At 42.1% G+C, this 17,699-nt stretch overlaps 1 protein-coding gene across 1 annotated transcript; it reads right to left on the bottom strand.

Annotated features, from left to right (window-relative positions):
* Positions 1-6,233: 6,233 nt before the first annotated feature.
* Positions 6,234-7,304, bottom strand: LOC105180147 (the record flags this gene model as incomplete). Its single annotated transcript, XM_011103807.1, has 2 exons — positions 6,599-7,304; positions 6,234-6,499 (listed from the first exon to the last, which is right to left on the bottom strand). Coding segments are annotated over exons 1-2 (972 nt in total), but the record flags the coding sequence as incomplete, so codon positions are not given.
* Between the last annotated feature and the right edge of the window lie 10,395 nt (positions 7,305-17,699).

Raw genomic sequence — 17,699 nt, forward strand, 5'->3', positions numbered from 1 at the left:
AGTTATTATTACATTTAGGAAATTTAACACACAAATGCTTGGGTCTAGACCTACGATTGGATCAATTTTCGACGAATTCTGAGAACATTCAAAATTTAGCTGTTTTGCACGATTTTATTAAAGCAAGTTTGTTTTCTTTTTATACTAACTTGTAGATATTATAACACTTAGCAAATGTATAACACAAATGCTTGGGCTAGACCTATGTTTGGTTCAAGTTTCGTAAAATTCTGAGAACGTTCAAAATTTAGCTGTTCTGCACGGTTTTATTAAAGTAAGTTTGTTTCCCTATTATACTAACTTGTAATTATTATTATGCTTAGAAATTTAACACACAAATTCTTGGATCTGGACCTACGTTTGGGTCAAGTTTCGTCGAATTCTGAGAATGCTCAAAATTTAGCTGTTTTGAGCGGTTTTATTAAAATAATTTTGTTTCCCTTTTATACTAACTTGTAGTTATTATTACGCTTAGCAAATTTACAACACAAATGCTTTGGTCTAGACCAACGTTTGGGTCAAGGTTCGTCGAATTCTGAGACCGTTCAAAATTTAGCTGTTTTGCACAGTTTTATTAAATCAAGTTTGTTTCCCTTTTATACTAACTTGTAGTATTATTACGATTAGCAAATTTACAACACAAATGCTTGGGTCTAGACCTGCAATTGGGTCAAGATCTAATGAGGGACACTGTTGTACTATACTTCTCTTTTTTTTTTTAAATGAAAATTACACTTACCCCCAAAAAAAATAGTTTCGTCAAATTCTGAGAACGTTCATAAGTTAGCTGTTTTACACGGTTTTATTAAAACAAGTTTGTTTCCCTTTTATATTAACTTGTAGTTATTATTACACTTAGGAAATTTAACACACAGATTCTTGGGTCTAGACCTACGTTGGATCAAATTTCGTCGAATTCAATGAATGCTCAAAATTTAGCTGTTTTGCACGGTTTTATTAAAACAAGTTTGTTCCCTTTTATACTAACTTGTAGTTATTATTACACTTAGCAAATTTACCACACAAATGCTTGGGTGTAGACCAACGTTTGGGACAGGGTATTCGAATTCTGAGAACGTTCAAAATTTAGCTGTTTTGCATGGTTTTATTAAAGCAAGTTTGTTTTCGTTTTATACTGACTTGTAGTTAATATAACGCTTAGCAAATGTATAACACAAATGCTTGGGTCTAGATCTATGTTTGGTTCAAGTTTCGTAAAATTTTGAGAATGTTCAAAATTTAGCTGTTCTGCACGGTTTTATTAAAGTAAGTTTGTTTCCCTGTTATACTAACTTATAATTATTATTATGCTTAGAAATTTAACACACAAATTCTTGGATCTAGACCTACGTTTGGGTCAAGTTTCGTCGAATTCTGAGAATGCTCAAAATTTAGCTATTTTGAACAGTTTTATTAAAACAATTTTGTTTCCCTTTTATACTAACTTGTAGTTATTATTACGCTTAGCAAATTTACAACACAAATGCTTTGGTCTAGACCAACGTTTGGGTCAAGTTTCGTCGAATTCTGAGACCGTTCAAAATTTAGCTGTTTTGCACGGTTTTATTAAATCAAGTTTGTTTCCCTTTTATACTAACTTGTAGTATTATTACGATTAGCAAATTTACAACACAAAGGCTTAGTTCTAGACCTGCGATTGGGTCAAGTTTTGTCGAATTCTAAGAACGTTCAAAAGTTAGTTGTTTTGCACGATTTTATTAAAACAAGTTTGTTTACCTTTTATACTAACTTGTAGTTATTATTACGCTTGGCAATTTTCTAATAAAAATGCTTGGGTCTAGACCTGGGATTGGGTCAAGTTTCGTTGAATTCTGAGAATGTTCAAATATTAGCTGTTTTGCACGGTATTATTAAAACAAGTTTGTTGGCCTTTTACACTAACTTGTTGTTATTATTACGCTTAGGAAATTTACCACACAACGATCAGCCCAGAATGTACGAGGGGAGCTACTTGCGGTGTTGGGGTTTCAGGAAGGCCACTTACCGATGAGGTATTTGGGTCTACCATTGATCTCTTCTCGATTATCTATCGCCGACTGCCAACCATTACTGAGTAAGAACGATACACGTATCAATGGTTGGGAGGGATTGGCACTGTCATATGCCGGTAGGGTACAAATCATTAAGTCTGTTCTTCCGTCTATGGGTGTTTATTGGGCTTCGGCGTTTATTTTGCCAAAATGGGTCATTAAAGATATTGAGAAGCGATTGCGAGCTTTCTTATGGAGAGGTACCGGAAATAGTGGATACCCTAAAGTTGCGTGGAAGGAGATTTGCAAACCGAAGGAGGAGGGAGGATTTGGCCTTAAGGATATGGGAACTCTTAATCGAGCATTGATGTGCAAAAAGCTATGTGAAGTCATCCGATGTGATAGGACTTCTATCTGGGTCGAGTGGCTGCGGCATGGCAGACTACGAGATGATTCGATATGGTCTACCCGGAGAATCGTGGACCATGGGGATGGAGAAAAATGTTGACGTTGAGAGGCTGGTTACGCTCAGTTGTGGAATATCGTATTGGTGATGGAAGTGATTTTTTCTTATGGAAGGATCCCTGGCATCACCTTGGGCCCCTCCTTGATAGATTTCAGCGGGGACCAAACAGTCTGGGATTGCATGAGTCTACCATGTTAAGCTCGGTTATCTGTGAGGACGATTGGCACTGGCCATTGATCACAGACATGGAATGCGTGGAGATTACACACGTGCTGCCTCGGATCCATGGGGGTACAGATCGTATTATATGGAATGGTTCGAGTGGGAAACCCACTACCCAGGAGTTCTATCGGGCTATGATATCAGCAGGACCGAAAGTAGGTTGGATTTCACTACTTTCGGGTTCTTTAAAGATCTCGCGACATTTGTTTATCCTTTGGCTAGCTATCCTGGAGAAGCTCGCAACGACGAATAAACCGTACCTCTCCCATCTTGGGTGCTGCGTGCCGTGCTATGAAGACATGGTGGAGTCACATAACCACCTGTTTTTCCACTGCAGATTTAGTAGGAGATGCCTCATTAGTATTTGGCGCATTGTACGATTCCAGTGGCCTAATAGGGATTGGGTCAGTGATGTTGAATGGGGAGCAAGAAAATGGCGTGGGAAGCACATCATCAATATATCCTACCGATGCCTGCTTGGATCGTGTGTATACCATATTTGGAGGGAGAGAAACCTGAGACGTTTTGAGCACGAGAAGAGACCCCCGAGCGTAGTGGGCAACTTAATAGTAGAAGATGTTCGACACTTGATCTGCTATTAATTAATTTTGTCGTAGGAAAACAAAATGCAAAAATTCTCTCACTAAAAATTCTCTCTCTACTAAACACACTACTACACCACCAAAAACACACACTAGTGTCTTCCCCATGCAAACTCCGACCGGCGATGGAGGAGAAGCGCCGGCCGGGCTTGGGTCTAGACCAACGTTTGAGACAGGTTTCGTCGAATTCTGAGAACGTTCAAAATTTAGTTGTTTTGCACGGCTTTATTAAAGCAAGTTTGTTACTCTTTTATACTAACTTGTAGGTATTATTACACTTAGAAAATTTACCACACGTATTCTTGGGTCTAGACCTACGATTAGATCAAGTTTTGTCGAATCCTGAGAACGTTCAAAAGTTAGCTGTTTTGCACGGTTTTATTAAAACAAGTTTGTTTCCCTTTTGTACTAACTTGTAGTTATTATAACGCTTAGAAAATTTACAAGACAAATGCTTGGGTCTAGACCAATGTTTGGGTTAAGTTTCGTCGAATATTCTGTGAAGTTCAAAATTTAGTTGTATTGCACGGTTTTATTAAAGTAAGTTTGTTTCCCTTTTATACTAACTTGTAGTTATTATTACGTTTAGCAAATTTGCAACACAAATGCTTGGGTCTAGACCAACGATTGGGTCAAGTTTCATTGAATTCAGTGGACGTTCAAAAGTTAACTGTTTTGCACGGTTTTATTAAAACAAGTTTGTTTCTTTTTTTTATGTAAGTATCATTAAGTAAAATGAAATAGTAGTACAGTACAACAGTGTGGTTATCAGTTGGTCCCTCGACAGGCCAAGGGATACGCCATAGTTTATATAAAGCTCTTGTATTGACTGATCTAGGTAGAGAGATACTAAGGATCCGCTGCTTGATATCCTCAACTATCAATAAATCCATGGTGCTAGGTGTCCTCTCGGTGTGCTCGAATCTTCTCAAGTTTCTCTCCCTCCAAATGTGGTAAACACATGATGCTAGTAGTGCTCGATAAGATATGTTGACAATGTGTTTACCTCTCCATTTTTGGGAAGCCCATTCAATATCCGTTTTCCAGTCTCTATTGGGCCAAGAATATCGTACCATTCTCCGGATAGCTGTGAGGCACTGTCGACTAAATCTGCACTGAAAGAATAAGTGGCCATGTGTCTCTGTCGCTCCCTCATTACATAGAATACATGGCCAAGGTGCGCTAACCATGATTTGTCCGTTGTAGCCAATTTGCCTAGAATAGCAAGCCACAGGATGAACAGATGACGTGGAATCTTCAGTGATCCCGAAAGTAGTGAAGCCCAGCCTACTTTCGGTCCTGGGGGATCAAAAAGCCTATATAGAGCTTGGGTTGTAGGTTTACCCTGATCAAATCTCCAAATAATTTGGTCCTCCCCTCCATGAATTGTGGGTAAACCATGTGTGATCTCCAGACACTCTAAATCTGTGATAGGAGGCCACTGCCACTCTCCTTCACTAATAACCGTGCTCAATCTGGCTGATTCCTCTATTCTGAGTAGTCTCGGTCCCCGTGGGAATGTGACACTGAGTGGTCCGAGATAATGCCACGGGTCCTGCCAAAGGTAAAAAGTTCGCCCATCGCCGATCTGATAGTCCACCATAGGGCGGAGGAAAGCCCGTAGACGTAGAATTTTCCGCCAACCCCATGAGCCTCCTTCTCCCTAATCGTCCAAATGGAGGTGTCGCGTAATCGATCCTGGTAAAGCCATTCAACCCAAATTGAGGTCCTATCGCACCTGATGATATCACAGAGTTTCTTGGTCATTAATGTGCGATTCAAGATAGCAATATCTTTGAATCCTATTCCTCCCTCATCTTTCGATCGGCAGAGATCTTTCCATGCTACCTTCGCATAACCACTGTTTGTTGTCCCCTTCCACAAGAAAGTTCATAGTCTCTTCTCAATTTCGTTAGTAACTTTCTTTGGAAGGATGAACGCCGATGACCAATATAAACTCAGCGACAAGAGTACAAATTTAATAATCTGCACCCTACCAGCATAAGAAAGAGCTATACCCTCCCAACCCGCAATGCATTTATCAATTTTCAACAATAAAGGGTTACAGTCAGCAACTATTAAACGAGAAGATATAAGAGGTAGCCCTAAATACCTCATTGGTAGGACTCCCTCTTGAAATCCGAGTACTTCCAGCATCTCCTCTCGTAGTCCTTGTGCTGAACGTGAGATAATGAGGTGGCTTTTCTGCACATTTAGCCTGAGCCCCGACCATTCAGCAAAGCGATCCAATCCTGTCTTAAATACTCCAATAGAGTTCATATCGGCACGGCAGAATAGTAACAAATCATCAGCAAAACCCAGCTGAAATATCCTGGCTGCATCACACTTCCAATGAAAGGAAAATAATTCATCCTGGTCAATCAGCTGTAGGAAACCCAATTGTAGGACTTCCATCACAAGGACGAATAAGTATGGTGATAGAGGGTCTCCCTGCCGAAGCCCTCTGGCCCCCGTAAAGAAGCCGTGAGATTTCCCATTAAGCTCAACAGAAAATGAGGGTGTTGTGACACACTCCTCAATCCATTTCACGAATGTATGAGGGAACCCAAATAACTCCATCACAACAATTAGGAAATCCCACTCCATCGTATCATATGCCTTTCGAATGTCCACTTTTAAAGCGCACCGGGGTGGTAGATGGGTCTGGTTATATCCCGTAAACAGTTCCTGTGCCAACATGATATTGTCTCCTATGCTTCGTCCGGGCATAAACGCCGCTTGGCACGGACTAATAAGTTTGTCCAGTATCACACTCAATCGTTGGACAAGGAGCTTGGCAATAATCTTGTACAGTACATTGCAGCAAGATATAGGACGGAAATCACCAACATTCATAGGAGAATGTACCTTTGGTATGAGCGCCAAAAGTGTAGTATTTATCTGCTTCAAAATTCGGCCTGTATGAAAGAAATCCAAGACTGCCGAAGACACCTCCTGCCCTATTATTGGCCATGCAGCTTTGAAGAAGCCCGATGAATACCCGTCCGGCCCAGGTGCCTTATCTTCAGCAATGTCAAAAATCGCTTGCTTGACATCCGTATGAGTAAATGGCAAGACTAAGGAGTTGACATCATCTTCACTCAATATATGTCTAGCCCATGGTCGCAGGAATCGAAGATCTATCATGTCTCTTCGTCGTTCCCCACCAAGTAAATTTTGATAGTACATGACAAACTCATTAATTACTGCTCCTGGATCTGTGTGAGTGGCTCCATGATCATCATTGATTTGTAAGATTCTTCTCGCCGATCTCCTTTGAGCAATCTTACGAAAGAATACCCGGGAGCACTGGTCACCCCCCTTCATCCACTGCATTTTTGATCTCTGTTGTAGCATAATCTGTTCAAGTTTAGCTGCTTTAGCTAGTACTACCCGGCAGCAGTGTTCCAACTGTAGGAATAGTTCATCCTGCCTGTTTGAAGTAACAAGTACTTGCGCCATCTCAAGAAACCCTTTTGCCAGTTGGACATTGTGAGATAAGTCCCCCTTTTTCCTCCTCTGCTCTCTAAATATCGGTTTAAGTGCTTTGAGTTTCCTTGTTACGGCATACATGGGTGTCCCTATTATGTTATGTTGCCATACCTGCTGTACACTGGGAATAAATTCTGGAGATAGGGCGAGGTAATTATCGAATCGAAACATACCTCCTAATTGTTGTTGTATATCCCCACTTAACACCATTGGGGAGTGATCTGAAGTGCGTGCTGTGAGGGAAGAATAATATGATGTCGGGAACTGAGCCATCCATCTATCATTGATCAGCATGCGATCCAGTCTTTTCCAGAGGTTTCGTGGCCCGGCACTGCAATTGTGCCATGTGTACCATTCGCCCTGCATGGGTAATGGTAATAATCCTGTATTCTGGATGCAAGTATTAAAGTCTTCCATGGCCATTCGAATATCTCTTGATACACCACAGATTTCACTAAGGTCTCGCACTGTATTGAAATCCCCTCCAACAAGCCACGGAATATCAGCACTCTGCATAGCAATAGTCTCCATGGAGTCCCATAACGCCCTCCTCTCTACAGTAATAGCAATGGACCCAATTAATTGTTGTACTGTACCATATTTTTCATTTATGAAATTTACCGTTACCGAAAAAAAAAATAGCAATGGATTCATGAAGTGCACGGATATTAACATGACAGTGAATAAACTGTGTGCCACATTCAACCACATCAACATCAATAAAATTTTCATCCCACGCTATCCAAATCCGATTACCAGACGATCCATAATTCACAAACCATTTCCATTGAGGTAGTAAAAAAGCCTGAATATGAGATATATTATTGATACGAACACGAGTTTCAAGGAGACCGAGGAATTGTAACCTGAACTCAGCAATGATGTCTTTGACTGCTAACTGATGATCTCGTTTGTTCAGGCCACGAACATTCCATACTGCTGCATTCAACATGGATCACAAGGCATGGGGCTGCTGTGCTTAGGACCCCGAGACGACTCATCTGTATCATCTAATAGGTGAAGTGCATCAAAAGTATTATATATAACAAGCGCCTTACCCCTTTCCTCACGACTAGGGCCGGCTGCATCTCTAGGGGATTCACGTCCCTCTCTCTGCTTTTCTACCACTCGAGCTGATGGGTTCCGGTCAGGCATATGTGTTGGTCGGGATGGTATATAAGTAGTATCACCTTCCTCCCTAGGATGGTTCCTACTCCGTTTAGGCATTGTTGGTTCTTGCGGCGTCCCCATTTTTGGTACATATACAGCAATCGGTGGTTTAGCTGATTTTGGTTTGTTGAGGATACACTCTTTGTCAGAGTGTCCCATTGTCATACATCTTTGGCACTTCTGGGTAGCCATTCGTACTCAACATCGACTTTACAAGATGATTCACCTCCATCCTCATCCGGTGTCATAATTATAATGTGCTTCGGTAAATTTGAGGTCACATCCAACATTACGCATACACGAGTGAAGTCCAGTCTCGTGCATGCTCTCGTAATTGCATCCGGGAAAAGTGGTTTACCCACTCCACTGGCCACCGTACTAAGGCCTTCATCTGTCCATAACTCGACTGGAAGGTGACGTAATTTGATCCACACAGGAACTTGAGTATGCTGTAGTTTCCTTAATACCATCCCTGGTTCCCATTTTTGAAGAACAATAGGCTGCCCCTGAAATAACCACGGCCCTCCTTCAATGACATCTTCCATAGCTGCGACTGATTTGAATTGTAAGAAAAAGAAACTATTATTTGTACTCGTGACCTCCTTCAAGTCCGGCCATACTGACATTGCAAATTCCTTCAAATGGTAAAAGTACAGTCTTTTCCCAAGGAAGTATCCGACAACGGTGGCTCTCCATCGTTTAGACCCATTGCGTATAATATCCAATGTTGGTCGCTCTATTACCTCCCCGTTTTGCATTGTTGGAGCCACATAGGATAGGGTCTTGCGAGTGGAGTTATGGAATGCATGAGCTATTTTGTCATTGATAATCGTGTCCGAACATGCATGTAACAGAATATTTCCAACAAACAATCCAGTTGAAAAGCTAGAAAAGTTAGAAAACTATTTTCTTGTCTTCTTGTGCAGAGTGACATCATCTATGACATCAACAGCTGATGCTGTCATGCCTGCATCAGCAGTGATGCCATCTGTAGTGATCTCAGCAGTGATGTCATCTGTAGTGATGTCAGCAGAGGTCATCCTAGCATCATCAGTGACGTCACCTTCCACGTCATCTGCCACAGCAACTGCCAACTCACCATCCCCGTCACCAACAATGGCCACGTAAGCCAGCTGTAGAACTCGCCATTCACCCGTCGCCGGCAAAACAGTCGCGTTTCCGGTGGAAGTCCCAATCGCCGATGACTGTTTTTCTGAATCAGATGATATCCCTGCATTTTTCGATTCCCCGCTGTTCATTCCCGACGGCAAAATGCATCTCAATGCCGGTCGTAGCTTGCCAACGCGTGACGGCGCTCCTCTACTCTCAACGAACGAACGCAGCGACGGTATGCTTCGGAATCTCTCCTTCAATCTATCTTTCAGATCTCTAAGCGCTGCAATGGTTTTCTCGTCGCCATTGTCAATGACCGCGTTTGCCAATCGCAAGAACTCTTCAAGATTGAATGGCTCAAACCTTCGTCCGCCATTAATGGAAGATGGAGCTTCACCAAACCCTAACGATGACGCCCGTATTATTGCTTCTTTTCTCAACAGTCCTTCTTCTCCAACCTCTGCAAAGCCGGTAGTACGTGCATCGGTCGCCAAAGATACCGGCGACGTTACATATTCGTCCGGCGACTTTTCGTTTTCTGCGTAAAACATCTCTCGTCCCCGCGGCTGTTCGGTTTCATCAATCGCTTGTGGTTCCAATGGCGCAGCAAACCCAAGCAAATTCGGCGTCGAAGCAGCCTCCTTTTCCATGTCCAATGGCGCATCAAATCCGAGCAATTGCGGCGCCGAAACGGCCGCTTTTTCCATGTCCGAGGGCGCGGAAAACCCTAGTAAATGCGGCGCCGAAACAGCCGCTTTCTCCATCTCCAAGCCTCCTCTTTTCCCATGCGCAATTAATGTTGATGTCTCCCCAATCATCGGTTCCGATTCGTTCGCCTGAAAGTCGCCGGTGAAAGGCGCGGTTTGAACTAAAAGCCGCGTGGTTTTTCCAGTTTTTCTACGGTAGCTATCCTCGCCATCGCCGGTCACCAATCGTCGGCCTCCCACTTTTCCGACATCCCCATCACTGGCCGAAGCGTCGCCGTCGTCCTCCTCGTCGCCGGCGGCCATGTGCATGGATAGTGTATTAGTCCATGTTTGATATGGTGTGCTAGTGTGTGTTTTAGAGAGAAGATTTTTAGAGAGAGAATTTTTGTTTATTATGCTTAGCAAATATACCACACAAATGCTTGGGTCTAGACCAACGTTTGGGACAGGTTTTGTTGAATTCTGAGAACGTTCAAAATTTATCTGTTTTGCACGATTTTATTAAAGCAAGTTTGTTTCCCTTTTATACTAACTTGTAGTTATTATTACGCTTAGCAAATGTATAACACAAATGCTTGGGTCTAGATCTATGTTGGGGTCAAGTTTCGTAAAATTTTGAGAACGTTCAAAATTTAGTTGTTCTGCACGGTTTTATTAAAGCAATTTTGTTTCCCTTTTATACTAACTTGTAATTATTATTACGTGTAGAAATTTAACACACAAATTCTTGGATCTAGACCTACGTTTGGGTCAAGTTTCGTCGAATTCTGAGAATGCTCAAACTTTAGCTGTTTTGCACGGTTTTATTAAAACAAGTTTGTTTCCCTTTTATACTAACTTGTAGTCATTATTACACTTGGCAAATTACAACATAGATGTTTTGGTCTAGACCAACGTTTTGGTCAAGTTTCATCGAATTCTGAGACCGTTCAAAATTTAGCTGGTTTGCACGGGTTTATTAAAACAAGTTTGTTTTCCTTTTATACTAACCTGTTGTTATTATTACGATTAGCAAATTGACAACACAAATGCTTGGGTCTAGACCTGCGATTGGGTCAAGTTTCGTCGAACTATGAGAACGTTCATAAGTTAGCTATTTTACACGGTTTTATTAAAACAAGTGTGTTTCCCTTTTATATTAACTTGTAGTTATTATTACATTTAGGAAATTAAATACACAAATTCTTGGGTCTAGACCTACGATTGGATCAAGTTTCATCGAATTCTGAGAATGCTCAAAATTTAGCTGTTTTGCACGGTTTTATTAAAGCAAGTTTGTTTTCCTTTTATACTAACTTGTGGTTATTATTACGCTTAGCAAATTTACCACAGATATTCTAGGGTCTAGACCAACGATTGGGTCAAGTTTCGTCGAATTTTGAGAATGTTCAAAAGTTAGCTGTTTTGGACGGTTTTATTGAAACAAGTTTTTTTTTCCTTTTTATACTAACTTGTAGTTATTATTACGCTTGGCAATTTTCTAATAAAAATGCTTGGGTCTAGACCTGGGATTGGGTCAACTTTCGTTGAATTCTGAGAACGTTCAAATATTAGCTGTTTTGCACGGTATTATTAAAACAAGTTTGTTTCCCTTTTACACTAACTTGTAGTTATTATTACGCTTAGGAAATTTACCACACAATGATCAGCCCAGAATGTACGAGGGGAGCTACTTGCGGTGTTGGGGTTTCAGGAAGGCCACTTACCGATGAGGTATTTGGGTCTACCATTGATCTCTTCTCGATTATCTATCGCCGACTGCCAACCATTACTGAGTAAGAACGATACACGTATCAATGGTTGGGAGGGATTGGCACTGTCATATGCCGGCAGGGTACAAATCATTAAGTCTGTTCTTGTGGCTATGGGTGTTTATTGGGCTTCGGCATTTATTTTGCCAAAAGGGGTCATTAAAGATATTGAGAAGCGATTGCGAGCTTTCTTATGGAGAGGTACCGGAAATAGTGGGTACTAGCCAAAGCAACAAAATTGGAACAGATTATGCTACAACAACGAGCGAAGATGCAGTGGATGAAGGGAGGTGATCAGTGCTCCCGAGTGTTTTTTCGGAAGATTATTATAGATTGCCGTCCACTATTACTGAAGATTGACAAACGGATTGCTGGATGGGAAGGTACCACTATATCTTATGCTGGTAGAGTACAAATTATTAAATCTGTACTTATATCACTGAGTCTTTATTGGGCATCGGCATTTATATTACCTAAGAAAGTTATTAATGAAATTGAGAAAAGGTTGCGAACTTTCTTGTGGAAGGGAACGACGAATAGTGGCTATGCCAAGGTTGCTTGGAAAGATATATGCCGACCGAAGGAGGAGGGAGGACTTGGATTCAAGGATATCAATACCTTGAACCATGCATTGACGACAAAAAAACTATGTGATGTCATTAGATGCGACAGGACATCGATTTGGGTTGAATGGCTGTACCAGGGACCGACAGGACATCGATTTGGGTTGAATGGCTGTACCAGGGACGCCTACAACACACCTCTATTTGGACGATTAGGGACCATGGCGGCTCATGGGGATGGAGGAAAATACTTCGATTACGGATGTTTCTTCGAACCATGGTAGACTACCGTATTGGAGATGGGAGAAATTTCTTCTTGTGGCAGGATCCATGGCACCATCTTGGCCCACTTTGTGACACCTTCCCACGAGGATCGAGGCTTCTTGGATTAGATGAGTCATCCAGACTAAGCACGGTGATTCATGAAGGAGTATGGCAATGGCCCCTTATCACGGATATTGAGTGTTTGGAGATCACACATGCTCTACCCACTATTTTTGGAAGGGAAGATCGTATAATTTGGAGATTTGAGAATGATCGACCAACAACACAGGCTATTTATGAGTTATTTGACCCACCAGGACCGAAAGTAGGCTGGTCTTCACTACTTTCGGGATCACTCAAAATCCCACGTCACAAATTTATTCTATGGCTTGCCATCCAAGGCAAGTTGGCTACGACAGACAAACCATGGCTTGCTCACCTTGGACCATGTGTCCTATGCAATGAAGGACTGACAGAAACACATGCACATTTATTCTTCCAATGCAGATTTAGTCGAAGATGTCTCATGGAAATTCGAAGAACAATACGATTCTTATGGCCCAATAGAGAGTGGAAAGATGATATTACATGGGCTTCACAGAGATGGAGGGGTAAACACATAATCAACATGTCTTATAGAGCACTACTTGCAGCATGTGTATACCACATTTGGAAGGAAAGAAACCTGAGACGATTCGATCACACCGAGAGGACGCCTACCACCATAGCATTACTGATCATTGAGGACATTAGACAGCGAATCCATAGCATCACACTAACTAGATCAGTCAGCACACGTGCTTTATTTAGATTATGGCGAATCCCTTGGCCTGTCGAGGGATAAACCATTTGGGAACCATATTGTTGTGCTGTACCATTTTTACTCAATGAAACTTACTTTTACCGAAAAAAAAAAAAAGTTTCGTCAAATTCTAAGAACGTTCAAAAGTTAGTTGTTTTGCACGGTTTTATTAAAACAAGTTTGTTTTCCTTTTATACTAACTTGTAGTTATTATTACGATTAGCAAATTTACAACACAAATGCTTGGGTCTAGACCTGCGATTGGGTCAAGATCAAATGAGGGACACTATTGTACTATACTTCTCATTTTTTTTAAATGAAAATTACACTTACCCCCAAAAAAAAAAGTTTCGCCGAATTCTGAGAACGTTCATAAGTTAGCTGTTTTACACGGTTTTATTAAAACAAGTTTGTTTCCCTTTTATATTAACTTGTAGTTATTATTACACTTAGAAAATTTAACACACAAATTCTTGGGTCTAGACCAATGTTTGGATCAAGTTTAGTCGAATTCTGAGAATGCTCAAAATTTAGCTATTTTGCACGGTTTTATTAAAACAAGTTTGTTTCCCTTCTATACTAACTTGTGGTTATTATCACGCTTAGAAAATTTACCACAGATATTCTAGGGTCTAGACCAACGATTGGGTCAAGTTTCGTCGAATTTTGAGAACGTTCAAAAGTTAGCTGTTTCGGACGGTTTTATTGAAACAAGTTTGTTTTCCTTTTTATACTAACTTGTAGTTATTATTACGCTTGGCAATTTTCCAATAAAAATGCTTGGGTCTAGACCTGGGATTGGGTCAAGTTTCGTTGAATTCTGAGAACGTTCAAATATTAGCTGTTTTGCACGGTATTATTAAAACAAGTTTGTTTCCCTTTTACACTAACTTGTAGTTATTATTACGCTTAGGAAATTTACCACACAACGATCAGCTCAGAATGTACGAGAGGAGCTACTTGCGGTGTTGGGGTTTCAGGAAGGCCACTTACCGATGAGGTATTTGTGTCTACCATTGATCTCTTCTCGATTATCTATCGCCGACTGCCAACCATTACTGAGTAAGATCGATACATGTATCAATGGTTGGGAGGGACTGGCACTGTCATATGCCGGCATGGTACAAATCATTAAGTCTATTCTTGTGGCTATGGGTGTTTATTGGGCTTCGGCATTTATTTTGCCAAAAGGGGTCATTAAAGATATTGAGAAGCGATTGCGAGCTTTCTTATGGAGAGGTACCGGAAATAGTGGATACCCTAAAGTTGCGTGGTAGGAGATTTGCAAACCGAAGGAGGAGGGAGGACTTGGCCTTAAGGATATGCGAACTCTTAATCGAGCATTGATGTGCAAAAAGCTATGTGAAGTCTGGGACCCCTCCTTGACAGATTTCCGCAGGGACCAAACAGTCTGGGATTGCATGAGTCTACCATGTTAAGCTCGGTTATCTGTGACGGCCATTGGCACTGGCCATTGATCACAGACGTGGAATGCGTGGAGATTGCACACGTGCTGCCTCGGATCCATGGGGGTACAGATCGTATTATATGGAAAGGTTCGAGTGGGAAACCCACTACCCAGGAGTTCTATCGGGCTATGATATCAGCAGGACCGAAAGTAGGTTGGATTTCACTACTTACGGGTTCTTTAATGATCCCGCGACATTTGTTTATCCTTTGTCTAGTTATCCTGGAGAAGCTCGCAACGACGGATAAACCATGGCTCTCCCATCTTGGGTGCTGCGTGCTGTGCAATGAAGACATGGTGGAGTCACACAACCACCTGTTTTTCCACTGCAGATTTAGTAGGAGATGCCTCATTAGTATTCGGCGCATTGTACGATTCCAGTGGCCTAATAGGGATTGGGTCAGTGATGTTGAATGGGGAGCAAGAAAATGGCGTAGGAAGCACATCATCAATATATCCTACCGATGCCTGCTTGGATCGTGTGTATACCATATTTAGAGGGAGAGAAACCTGAGACGTTTTGAGCACGAGGAGAGACCCCCGAGCGTAGTGGACAACTTAATAGTAGAAGATGTTCGACAACGTATACTCAGTATTAAGCTTCCTAGATCAATTAGCACATGTGAAAAATTCTCTCTACTACACACACTACTACACCACCAAAAACAAACTCCGACCGGCGATGGAGGAGAAGCGCCGGCCGGCGACGTTTACGGTGGAGAGGACGCCGACAGCCGTCCGGTGGCCGGAGATGGAGGGGAGGAAGAGGAAGGCCGTGATGAGGAGGTAGACCATGGTGTTTTTTCGGATGAAAAGAACCTGATTTTTCCGGCAGAATATGAAACGACTGGCATAGAATATGAAAGGTCGCCGGAGGATTTGAGAAGATGCTGGTGAATAACGCCGGTTTGGAGGAAGAAGATGATGGACTGATTAGTGCAAATGTTGAGGAAGCCACAAGAATTGATACAGATATTATTCTTGCCATTGAAAAGACGAGTTCCTTCGCGCTGCCTAAACTAGGGTTTTCTGCGCAAAATCTGATTGAGGAAGATTATTAAACTACGACACCTCCCGATGGAATTTTGGACGACAGAAGGATTGAGCACTGTAGCAAGTGGTGTGGGGAAGCCCCTTTACCCCGACGCGATTACAAGAGCATGCACGAGACTGGACTTTGCTCGTGTATGTGTGATGATTGATGCCACACAAAAGTTGCATAAACATATTATTGTCATGGCACCTGATGAAGAAGGAGGGGAGACACCCTGCAAAGTTGACATTGAGTATGAATGGCTCCCACCAAAGTGCACAGCGTGCATGTCATTGGGACATTCGAACAAGGATTGTGCACTAAACAAAACCCGCAAACCGACGAAGCCAACAGTAAATGTGTATGTGCCGAAAGTCAACGTAGCACAACCGCAACTTCCGACTAAGGGACGTGAGACGATGAAACCAGTGGTTGAAGAAATACCCAAAGCACATGCGGGAAATAGACATGTGGACCAGAACCACTCCAAGCAAGAAGAGAGAGGTAAGGCAATTGTTATTTATAATGCTTTTGACGCTTTGCATTTAATTGATGATGCAGGTGAGCATTCAGGGGGCCCTAACACAAGCAGCCCCAAGGTCGATGATCCATGTTGAACATCGCTGTGTGGAATGTCCGTGGGCTGAACAAACGAGACCATCAGCTCGCTTTGAAGGACTTGGTCTCTGAATACAGGTTACACTTCCTTGGCATTCTTGAAACTCGTGTTCGTTTGAATAATGTTATGCATATTCAATCGTTTTTACTTCCACATTGGAAATGGTTTGTCGATTATTCTTCTGTTGGTAATCGCATCTGGATAGCTTGGGACGAGAATAGTGTTGATGTCCATATCCTAGACTCGGCAGATCAATTTATTCACTGTCGGGTTACTAATATGGCTGACAATGAATCTGTTATTATCACTGTTGTTTATGGGGCATCTGAGGTGATTGATCGTCGGAATTTATGGACGGCACTGGAGACGCTATCTCAGCAATGCTCTGACATCCCGTGGATGGTGGGAGGGGATTTTAATGCAGTACGTGACCTTAACGAAGTATGTGGCATCTCAGGAGATATAAGGATGGCCACCGAAGAATTTAATGCTGGTATTCTGGAGGCGGGGCTGATCCCACTTCCTATGCAAGGTGAATGGTTCACGTGGCATAATTGCAGTACGTCTATGAGGAGTTTATGGAAGCGGCTGGATCGGATTCTTATTAATGACCGCTGGCTGGCAAGGTTCCCGAGCGCATATTATCACAGCCTTACTCCACGGACATCTGACCACTCTCCACTGGTCTTACATGGGGATATACAACAACATAATGGAGGCATGTTTCGATTTGATAACTATCTGGCCCATTCACCCGAGTTTATCCACAATGTGCAGAATATTTGGCATCATGAGATTGTGGGTATTCCTATGTATGCTGTGACACGTAAACTGAAGGCACTTAAACCAGTCTTTAGACTACAAAGGAGAAATAAGGGAGATCTGACGATGAATGTCCAACTAGCCAAAGGTTTTCTTGATGAGGCACAATAGTTGGTGAGCTCTGATAGACAAAATGAGCTATATTTACTCCTGGAGCATTGTTGTCGAGTCGTTTATGCTAAAGCGGCAAAACTCGAACAAATTATGCTGCAGCAGAGAGCCAAAATGCAGTGGATGAAAGACGGAGACCAATGTTCCCGGGTTTTCTTTCGTAAAATTGCACAGAGACGAGTAAGGAGGAGAATCTTACAGATTAATGATGAGAATGGTTTCACACACACGGATCTAGGGGAAATCGCCCATGAGTTTGTCTCATACTATCAGAACCTATTAGGAGGCACCAGAAGACGGCTGTCAGTGGATATTCGTTATCTTAGACCGTGGGCAAGGCACTGTATCACTGATGAGGAAGCTAATCAATTACTCCTTCCAATCTCGGCGGATGATGTGAAGCAAGCAATGTTCGATATTGCTGATGACAAGGCACCGGGACCTGATGGCTACTCGTCAAGGTTTTTCAAGGCGGCTTGGCCTGTGGTTGGGGAAGAAGTTAC

The sequence above is a fragment of the Sesamum indicum genome, unplaced genomic scaffold, assembly GCF_000512975.1.
Source record: "Sesamum indicum cultivar Zhongzhi No. 13 unplaced genomic scaffold, S_indicum_v1.0 scaffold00347, whole genome shotgun sequence".
Lineage (NCBI taxonomy): Eukaryota > Viridiplantae > Streptophyta > Magnoliopsida > Lamiales > Pedaliaceae > Sesamum > Sesamum indicum.